Here is an 11,380-nt window from a genome sequence, read left to right on the forward strand (position 1 = left end):
TCTATATCTACTAGACCAAATACAAAGAAAGTAAAGACTATATATCAAAGTCAAGAGCTCTACTATGAAGTGGTAACTCCCTTTCCTAGTTCCAGAAGATCTCAGTATAAATCATATCTTAGATCTCTCAAAGACATCTTCTTACCTATGCAGACCAAACTTAACAGACCAAACTTAATTTCAAATACAAGTTGGCAAACAGAAAAGAACCAGACAACTAGGGCTACACTTAGTGTATAATATGAAATGAAGTATTTCATTTAAGATATAATCATAATGGGGACTATCACTTACCTCTTGTAAAATCTTCTGTGCATCTTCTTGGGTTTCAAAAGTAACAAAGCCATACCTAAATAAAAATTACAGAAGCTAAGTCTCTGGAGTTCATATTTACATATTGCACATTATTACTTCATATATAGTACAAGTGACATTAAACGGTAAACTAATGGGAAAAAAAAATCAATCATAGAAATAAAGATTGCAGTAACAACTGTAATCTTAATTTAACATCCTAGTCTACTTACTAACAGTACATCGTAATATATTACTGTTTCTATGCAGTGAATGAGTAGCCCACATAGAAAGCTATGCAAAAGTCTGTACTGTCCTTGTTACTCAGTGTACATCTTTAGTTTCTTCATTTCTATTCAACAAGGAGATTTTGATCTGAAGCTCTCACTCGTTATGGGTGCCCAAGATGAGACACTTGGGATTTTTTTTTTTTTTTTTTTTAATACTGTACTTCATAGCACAGCTCCCACCTACTTCAGCAACAACTGTGAATGCTCCACACCTCCACAAGCACTATCCAGTATATTAAATTGAGTTCTCAGAAAAAGCAGCAATGCGGAGATAGCGTTTATCTGTGAATTATTCTTGTAATTCTTGACATGACTAGCATTAAACAAGAGTTCTATGTGGACCAAGGATGAAGCATTCTCATACTTCGTGACACAGTGTGTCTCTTTCACCATACCTCTTCAAACTGCTGCAACAAACTAAACAGGCTTTCTACACATAACTCCTGTGGTACGGAAACCCCTCAATTCATTCCCAGGGAAATCGAGGCCACTGAATGTGGTACTGCCTGTGCAAAAGTAAGGAAGTATCTGATCTTAAAGTCTGTACCACAACACATTGTACCACAAATGGATTCTTTTTTTCCCCAAGTCAACTGCAACTTTCTGAATATTGACATATCTTTTTTTTTTTTTTTTTTTTAAATCTTTTAGTACCGTTGTATGCATAATTTCTTAGGTTCATAGCTCATTTCTCATGGTCAGATTTCAGATGATACCAAGAAGGCCTCTGCCATTCCAGCCAGCAGATCACATTTTGCAATACAACATACCATTCTTTGTGAGCATTTCCCTGCTTATTTGAGTACAGAGGTCCAGTAAGTCTCTGGCCAGCTATACTTTTCCTGTATTGCCTTCTCTAAACAAATTTGGAAACATTTCCCAGTTCAAAGAACACAGAAATTATCTTCCTAGCTTGGGACCTTACCTACACAGACTTTTCATTCTATGCACTATCTGGACAATAAACTAATCGACATAATCAATCACACAAACTTTTAAGTTTCTTAAATCACCTATCAACGAGAAGCAACGAAGCCTGTACTTGGATTTCAGTAGAAATCCCAACACCACTGAAAGTAATTATTTTCCAACGTATTTACTGTGAGACATATGTTGGCAATCACAACTGAATAACAACTGGATATTCTTGGGTTACTGTATTATATGGACACATGTACTGCAAGTCTCAGATATTTCTTGGAATTCAGTAAAAAGGTAAGAGGCTTAGTGACGGATCTGGGACCACGACCAAGTCCAACATGCCATTCACATATACTCTACGCTAAGATCTGCGGCTCAGTGTGTAATTTGCTGATATATGTTAAGTGCCGACGGCATTAAAATTACAAGATTCAGACACCACAAGCTTACTGCTCAGAAGAGAACTCCTGACCAAAGTGAACTTCAAAGGTACAAATTCTCATGCATGTTCCTTTTTGCTTCAGCCCTCTTTCCACCCTTCTGTGGCAGTACAGTTCCCTACCTTATTTCCTTCACCATCCTTAGGGTTCTAGCAATAACTCTACTACCCAGTCTTAATCGTTCTCCAGATTTGCTCTTTGGCATTTCTCTTATTGTTGACTTCCAGTCCTAGTCCTCTTTTCTGCAATCATGATTCCTTGTCAGGTTTTTCCCTTATGTTCTTGTTCCAGAAATCTTAACATAACATCTCAGTTATTGCCATGCGCTCCAGCACGATCAGGTGTATCTCACACCTCTTCCTCCATTCTTAGGCTCCTTTCCACACTGGCTTTCAGTAGTAGAAATATGTATGTTTAATAACTAAATTACCTTTTTAGCATTATCTACTGAAATTATTATTGTCATAAAAAAACCTGAAAGCACTACTGATTTTTTCCTAGTTGCACACAGCTTCGTATTATATTACAGTAACATGACTATAGAGTTTTACAGTTATGCAAACCACAAAGACATTTATATGTAGATGTTAAAGGGCAAGAACAGATTTTTGCATACATGGAACAACTGGGAACATCAACGACATAAAATTAATAACATTCTGAGCTATGAAAAATCATAATCAAGTTTACTATATTTAGTCAGCTTTCTGTTATATTTTCAATTCCCACAACATGCTTATTCTACTATACCAACCCCTTTGATACTCCAGCTCTGTCATTTACTATCTTCACTTCTTTCACAGTGCCATACTGAGCAAAAAACTTCCTCAGATCATTTTCATTAGTCTAGTACAGCGAATCAAGAGGGGGGAGAAAAAAAAAGAAGAAAAGTTGGTTTGCATAATTATTCAATGAATATTTACCATAAGACTTTTAATGGATATACTTTGGATAAAGTTTGCTACAAACTAATTGTAATCCTGGATAGGAAGAGAGAAGAATGAGCATGTATGAGCCTCACAGCAAGAAAACAGCATCCCTGTTTAATTACTGCATTTTCATATACAGCAATAATGCCAGAAAGCCACCAAAATATTAAAATTCCTCTTTTAGTGGATTTACGTAACAACCGTCCCTTTACACGCAAGACCATTGAAGCAGGTTTACTAGATCTGAATTTTAGTTTCTATAAATTACATACTAGAGCGCTGTTTACAACATGAAACATCACTGCAATGTTTTCAAACTTCGAAACGGCAGAGTACGTAGGCTTCCATAAAGGATATGCATAGGTCATATATGAAAAAAATCCCCGCTAAACCACAGTGACTTAATGGTCAAATCCATCTAATATGCCGTGATCCCTCTTTCTGAAGTACAATTAATATAAGACTCTGCAAATATGTACAGGCACACCACAGGAACTCCACATTATAAATTAAGTAAGAAAAGGTCCTTTTAATGGAGAATGGTCTAAATCCACTTGGAGGAAACTGCTCCCTTCTGAGTATGCATAGAGGAAGACAAGTTGCTAATGTAAAGGCACACCTAAGCTATGTGAACACTCGTCTACCTTCTATGAATCAAGTTTTCTTTTACACTGTAAGCATATATCAAATACGGTGCCCTAAATATTGCCTATGGTGCCCTACCACATTGCAGATTTTAAAGTTTTGTTCTACATGGTCCATAGTTAATACTATACCTAATGCTGGAAGAAGTACGCTTATATGCATGGATCTCTAAATGCTTCAAGCAATTTCTATATTCATCTATATTTTTCGTTATTTTAAGGATGTGTATCAGAAGTACTACTTTATCGCTAAGTGAATGACTTTCATTGCTTTTAACTGTATGTATACAATTTAGTAAGTCCTCTCCTGCACATCAAAGGCTTATCTGCCTCATCTAAGCTTGAGAAGCAAAAAGAACTTAGAAGAAACAAAAACCAATTTAAACAACTTCCGTAACCACAAAGAATTTGAAGTTAATGCTCTTTTTGAATAATTGTACCCTCAAGACACATTTTACAGAAAGAAATAATGCAGCTTGCTTGCTACAACCTTTAAGTCCAGCAGAGAACAATGATGGTAGAAGACTGCTTTATCTCCCTCACTAATCCAAGTATTCAGGCATTAAAATATTAGAAAATGCTCAGTCACTCTGAAAATGTGAGGAGTAACAACAGATACAAGTGCACTGAACAGGCATGAAATACTTCAATGTTTTATAAAGCTCTCCTTGAAAGCTGCCTGCACTGGTTCTCAAGAAATTACCCACCATGGAAAGGTTAAAAAATTTCTGACTGGAGTCCAGAACCACTCTCTTGAACAGATGATCACGCTTTGCACCTAGCAGAAGTATGAAAGCCTGCGTACCTAGGAAAACAGATTCAGCCAAACAACTGATAGCTTACATAAAAAAATTCTACAGCATATACTAAAGTGCTCTCACATTCTTGAGTAATGAAAAGCATGTAACAAAGTACAAAAGATTTGTAGTGGAGATTTTCCTTTCCCTTAAAATTTTCTCCAATGAACAGCAAAATGTATCTGCTTAGAAATGAAAGGCCTACAGATAAAATTTTCTATTTCTGGAAGATTGTTTCTGTTAAGCTCTGTATGTTACATGCAGCTCAGCTGTTTCACAAAGCTGAGAAAAATAATTGAAGGCTAAAACAGGCCAAGAAACAACTGAAGAGCCCTTAAGACTGATCAGTCCTAAAAGTGTCATTCAATACCTCAAGGACATGAAGCAGGGCTACACAAGACTATAAACTTGGAAGTTTATCTGCAGAGCAGTGTATTAAAGGGGAATAAGAAGGAAACACTACTCTAAGATTCACAGTGAAATCTGCAAGTATCTGGAAAACCATGGTATCTAGAAGTTTGCCGGAAACACATTCAGGACTTGCCTTTTCCTGCTCGTGACAGGACAAAGGCACTTGTCGGATTCTTAAGAAAGGCTAATGGAAAGTCTTTACCTATGTCAAAGATACACGGCATACACCAGTGAAGAAAGAGCTCTTCAGGCCAACATGAAAATGTACCCAACTCTAACTTCTCTTACTGAATTGTCTCTCCAAATTTAAGAGGCCAGATGTTTCCTCTTACAAACAGGAATCACTGCTATGGTGACAGCCCATATGGAAGTGTCTGGCAAAATGATAGAAGAGCTTGCTAGACAGAATATTTTTTTTTGTTGATGAAGTGTCTCCCTTTTTCACAAAATAAATAAATATCTTTTTTATCCTCCCCAGCTGACCTGAATAAGACCTTTCGGGGGAAAAAAAAGGTCCTCAGCCTAGGAGGATTAAGGCAGAGAAGATACTGTTGGTGGGAACAAAGAAACAGCTAAGCCAACCAACGTTTTGCAAAAGTCAATGACTTAACTTACTATCTAAAGTGGTAAGAAAGAAAAATGAGAGTAGCTGGTATAGAAGTCTGCATATCATATATAAGGTGCATATATCACTACAAACGTTCGAAGTGACTGAACAATATAAGAATGGTTCAATATTCACTGCTATTTGAAGTTTTTAGGGCATATATAAAGGCACAAGCATTCTAAGAATTAAGATCAGTACTGCAAATTGCCCAGAGAAGCTTTAATGTTTGTTTTAAAACAAACACTTGCTTTTAAGAAAATTACTATGGTAAGTGAGGAATACATGCACTGTAGCTCCTTCTTTGCATGAACTGGAAGAAAAGTGCTAGAGGAACTGAAGCTACTGACACTTGATCTGTTTGCAACCTATAACATTGTGCTTATAGTTTATTAAATTACACTGTGTTATGCATAGTAAAAAACAAACTTCTACATACTTTTCTACCATAAGCTCTGCTGATTACAAAAGTCACCTTCTTTGAAGAGAGAAAATTCTGGAGAACCACTACGTCAAAAGCTTCTAGCAGCTAGGTGTACAAAGAGTCAACTCTGTAGTACAGTTACATAAACCAAAGCTTAAAGCGTTATTCTCTACTGTAGATTTGAACATTATAGTGAAGAGCACTTACCACCTAAACCAACACACATAAGATCATGTCTCACATTTTTTCCTACTGATTTTCATAGGGTTGTAAATTATCATTTAGTAGCAAAATTAGGGAAAAAAAAATTACCTTAAAATCAATTCCTCCTACAAAGATGCGATTTGGAGTAACTGTTCCAAACCTTGGAGCACTGCTCAGATTATTTAACGGCACCGGTGACACAGTGTTGGGAGATGAAGATAAAGATTCTGTTTGCGTCTGATTTGTGGTCTGCTGATTGAAAGAAAATATTTTCAAATATTTTCAGTATCTTACATGTTATAAGCTATTAAATAAAAAATTCTCAACAGAAAATACGTACATAACTTTCTGGGGGGCACAGCAAATGCTAAACAACTGAACATTAGCCACATTTTTATTCAGAATGCAGCTCAGCAAGTATTTAAACATAAGCTTAGTTTTAAGCAATTCAGTAACTTCGTGAACACGCTACAGTCTGAAGTTTGACTTTTATTTTAATACCTTTCTCAATTAGTCATTTAGGGCCTAATCCCCCAACGTTAGTTTTTCTGTTCGCACAGCACCCTGCTGTATGAATCCCAAGTTATGAATTCTGTTTCAGAGATGAATTAGAAACCCCTTAGTTTAAGCCTATATAGAAAGGACCTTTTCAACTCAACCTGCACTCGCACACATCTACAAAACTCTGCTCTCTGCAACAGCTTCTGCTTGATTTTCCAAGTGCCAAGCACCTGTAATTCCACCACATAAAATCCACAAGCTCGTTACAACTGATGAGAACAGCACTTGAAGACTAGTCTTTTAATTCAACACTCTCTTGGCCTACAAGCACAGTGATCCTAACAGAAATTCTCTCTGCTAAAGAACCACCAGATTGCTCTCACCCCAGTAAAAGAAAGGAATGCAGTACAGTAGGAACCTTATGGAAACCATTATTTAGTGAAGTCTGCCTGATGTTTTAACTTCCACCCTGCCTACACCTGTGAACTGTGAAACAATACAGACTCACATTTCATTGGAAACCCTTTTCAGAATAAACCAATACTGCCTTACATAGTCAACGCTAACTGCGAGATGACAGCTGTAAAGCAGCCACATAGTACTGTCACTAACTTCTCTAATAGGAATTGCAGTAGAGGCTTCAAGACCATTTTTGCTGTGGTTCCCCCACCGCCCTCCCCCCACTAAAGTTTACTAAAACCAATCCTGGGCTATAGTGCCCTGACAGTACCACCAAGGAAGGAGCCCAAAGTGAAAGATGAGCAGCTGCTGCAGGCTACAGATAACAAGACTAATAGTAAGCAGAGCAGTGAAAACTAGAAGTAGGAACCTAGGGTTATCAGCCTCCAACCTTCCTTTTGAAAGGATTTCAAGAGAAATATATTTTTTCTTACCATTGTGCAACCTTTAAAATTTGTAGTGAGGACCAACAAAACACATGCAAGCATATTTTAAAAATAGAAAGCTACTGCATAAAGTTCTTTCACTTCTGGTGGTATCTGTATCTTTTAGCCTCTTTTGAAGGACAATGAAACAGGCTACTTTCTTCATCTTTCACACCAAATACAATATGCAACTTGTATAATCATCTGGCAATTGTGTACGGTACTAAAATATCTTAACTATAAAGTAACAATTAACAGTTGACACCACAGCCAAAACGTATTCCTTACCTCAAAGATCTCAAATTTCATTTTCTCCATGCAAGTTTTAACACTTGTCTTATTAAAAAAAAAAACAAAAACAGAACAAACAAAAAAAACCCCACAAACCCCACCACCCCAAACTCCACATGGAAGAAACGAGGAATTAAACACATCACTTGTGAACTCCCAATACAGTAAACCCCAATGAATTTTAAAACATTAAAATCTGTGTTCTGATAACTATCTCAAACATTATTTCCTCTCTCTAATGCCAGCGTAGCAGTAAGAAAACAGTATTAAAAAAAAAAACTATGTGATAAGAGCATGTCGCTTACCTAATAATTTGTGTTCCTACAGATTTTTTAACTCACTTTTTAATCTTTTTTTTTTCCCCCCAAACAGTATGGATATGTACATTCATCAGTATTTTTATGGGTTATTTAGTGTGTTTGACAACTACTCTTTACCAGAATCCATAAGTTCACATTTTTATGTTGAACACATCCACAGTCAGACAACCAAACACTACAAAGGCCTGGTGATTAACGCCAACCTACTCCCTAAGCAACCCCCTTTTTACAGTCCATATCCTATAACGCCAGAAACTAGACGCCCATCTTCCCCAGGTACCGCTCTAGACCCGAGGCAAGAGGAGCGGCCCCCCAGAACCTGAAGCCACCCCTGAGCGCCACACCACCGAGAAAATGGCGGCATCCCGCGGGGGCGGGGACAGGGCCGCAACCGCCGCCGCCAGCGAGGGGCGCTTTGGCGGGAAGGCTGCGCTCCGACACCCGCCGCCGCTCCCTGCCCTCTCGCAGGAGCGGCTCCCCGGCCCCCCGGGAGGCGGCGGCGTCACCCAGCCGGGCCCCTCACCGCGCCCTCGGGCTCCATCTGTCCGCCGCCGCCTCAGCCCCGGCACGTTGCCGGCACGCGTCGCGCTCCTCGGCTCCGCCTCGCGCCCCGGCCGAGGGCCACCAGCAGCGAGAAGCCTGCGAGGGGCGGGGAAGGCGCAGGCCGGCGGGCAGGGGCGGCACTGAGGGGGGAAGCGGGCGGGGCAGGGGTCGGTGACGAGGGAGGGGCAGAGCAGCCCTTCCTCGCCCCAGCGCCCACGCAGCCCCGCGCCCAGACGGCGGCCGCCTCCGCCGAGCCCCGCTCCCGCGCAGCGGCGGTGAGCTCCGAGGAGCCGCGCTCCCCTGCACCCCTCCTTCCCCCGGGGAAATGGCCCCCTTCGCAAATCTGCACCGTCTCCCCGGCACGCCAGGGGCCTCGCCTCCCCTCCCCTTCCCTTCTGGGATCCCTGCGGCGAGCGGGCGGCCGGGGGAGCCTCTTCCCCCGCCCTTTCCCCGGCTTCTGCTGGCGCCGTCACTCACCGCCCGCCCCGCCTCAGGGCCCCGGGGGGCTGCCCGCCCCCCCCTCACCCCGCCGCCGGGGGCGGGGAAATGGCCTGCCGCCGCCGGCCGCGGGGCCGGTGCGGTCTCCGGAGCCCCCGCCGCTTCCCGCCAGCCCGCCCAGCCGCCTGGGCCCCTGCGCTGGCGAGCCACAGGCGGCCCAGCCCGGCCCGGCCGCTCTCCCGTCCCCGCAGGTGCCGTGTCACCGGCGAGCCCCCGCGCAGGAAGGGCACCCGGAGGGTTGGAAGGGAAGGAGGTTGCCGGCACTGCCAGGCCCCGGGGCGCAGGGGAGAACCTGCCTCCAGCTCTGTCCCCACCACCCGGGGAGGCAGGTGGCAGGCGCCAGCCCTGTTTTTATCCCCTTAACCAGGGAGTGAAACGGGGAGGACAACAGGGTCATGCATTGTACCTGTCCTCTGGCCTCAGCGGGAGAAATACAGAAACGCCCAGCGAGGCTGTTCCCTGGGTCTGACTCGCCAGGCCACGCTTGATGGAGGCAAAAACATAGTTTAGACTTAACGACTGTCAGCACGAAGAAGTGAAAGTCCTTACTGCAACTCAAAGAGACTTCTTAAGGTTCCCAAAGAGTAGGGAACTCTCAAGTAGGCAGGCTGCCCTGAAAACAGCTGTGCAACAGTAGGCCCGGGATGACCTTAGAGATGTAATTTGGGGTCCGCTAGCAGAGAGGACTAGAAAATAAGACTCACCTTCATGACCACTCCTCAAAATATTCCTACTCTTTTTTCAGCCCTTACCGAAGTGGAGGAGAAGCACCAATAGTGACACTTGTGTCAGGTGTACTTCCGTGGTCATTTAATGAACAGCGCTACAACCTGTTCGCCTGTTCTGTAATTTCATCCTGTCTGCAAATGCGGATTGCCCTGAAAATAGCTCTGCTGGTAAACAGCTCTGGAAAAAAAGAGTGATTCAAATGTCAAAATCATAATTAATGTAGTTACAAGGTACAGCCTGACAAAAATGCTTGATTTGATGACAGCAAGAGCTGGAATGCAGGCAAATGCGTGCTGGGAGAACCGCCCCAGTGGGAAAGCTGCTTTTCAAAGTGATCAGACATTGACAGGCTAAGTCACAGCAGCTCAGCCCCGAGATACAATGTCAGGATCGCTGTAGGGTCAATTTGTCATTGGCTGCTCTCCTGTTTGTCCTGGTTTTGGCTGGGATAGAGTTAATTTTCTTCCTAGTAGCTGGTATGGTGCTGTGTTTTGGATTTAGGATGAGAATAATGTTGATAACACACTGATGGTTTAGTTGTTGCTAAGTAGTGCTCACACCAGTCAAGGACTTTTCAGCTTCCCATGCTCTGCCGGGTGCACAAGAAGCCGGGAGGGGGCACAGCCAGGACAGCTGACCCAGGCTGGCCCAAGGGCTATTCCATACCGTATGGCGTCATGCTCAGTAGATAAACTGGGGGAAGAAGAAGGAAGGGGGGGGACGTTTGGAGTGATGGCATCTGTCTTCCCAAGTAACCATTACGCGTGATGGAGCCCTGCTTTCCTGGGGATGGCTGAACGCCTGCCTGCCATGGGAAGTAGTGAATGAATTCCTTGTTTTGCTTTGCTTGCTTGCGCGGCTTTTGCTTTACCTGTTAAACCATCTGTATCTCAACCCACGAGTTTTTTCACTTCTACTCTTCCAATTCTCTCCCCCATCCCACCGGGGGGAGCGAGCGAGTGGCTGTGTGGTGCTTAATTGCTGGCTGGGGTTAAACCACGACACTGTTTTACTTTTCTGGGTGCTTTAAAGTAAAAACTTCAAAGAAGATTATCTTGATAATGTCTACAATAACATATATTTTAGTTGAATTCAAATCTTTGTGTGTTGCTTAAGTTTTCTGTATGCAAATTATATCGATCCAACCTAAACCCAAGAGCACTTCCCATATACATTACATCATTTAACTCTCACTGACCATAGGCAGGGCACAGACCTGGAATCCTCATGGGACCCTACACTGCTCCTTGCTGTTCTGGTGTTGCTTCAGCATTTACCAGCTTCTGCAACAGTATTCTTACCACAGGGAATAAAAAAAAAAAAGAGACTTTCTAATAATTCTGTGCCTGTAATATAAAACAATATAATGCTTAACTCTTAGTAGTGACTTTCTTGTAGCTGTCTGAGAAAAGTGTATAAAAGTGAAGGCAATTTTAGCAGAGCTGATGAGATTTTTAGAAATAGTTCTTTTGCAAGATTACAGAACTCTGCTGAATTGCATGCATTGACTTTTATGAATATTTATCAGACTGCAACAAAGCTCATCCTAAGAACACCACTACATTTTAATGATGTGAAAGGCAGAATAGGCCAAGCCTTTCATGTGCTTTATATCTTGATTTGGGGAATTTAAAGTCAGAACAGCTGAAAGAATAC

The 11,380-nt window shown here is 42.2% G+C and overlaps 1 protein-coding gene across 3 annotated transcripts in view; it reads right to left on the reverse strand.

The window, feature by feature from the left end:
• The window catches only part of BOLL (boule RNA binding protein), a 31,443-nt gene extending 22,779 nt beyond the window's left edge, over positions 1–8,664 (reverse strand). For 2 of the 3 annotated variants that reach the window (XM_087731799.1, XM_087731800.1), the window contains exons 1-4: positions 7,632–7,667; positions 6,067–6,207; positions 2,700–2,791; positions 295–349 (exon numbers count right to left, since the gene is read on the reverse strand). In XM_087731799.1, coding sequence (XP_087587925.1) covers positions 295–349; positions 2,700–2,791; positions 6,067–6,207; positions 7,632–7,661 — 318 coding nt within the window. In that variant the 5' untranslated portion in view covers positions 7,662–7,667. Of the gene's footprint in view, positions 1–294; positions 350–2,699; positions 2,792–6,066; positions 6,208–7,631; positions 7,668–8,477 lie in introns of those variants that run through there. The other variant, XM_087731801.1, reaches the window with a different exon arrangement.
• Positions 8,665–11,380: the final 2,716 nt, after the last annotated feature.

This window comes from Nipponia nippon, unplaced genomic scaffold, assembly GCF_047370975.1.
Source record: "Nipponia nippon isolate SJK-2023a ecotype South Korea unplaced genomic scaffold, ASM4737097v1 scaffold_5, whole genome shotgun sequence".
Lineage (NCBI taxonomy): Eukaryota > Metazoa > Chordata > Aves > Pelecaniformes > Threskiornithidae > Nipponia > Nipponia nippon.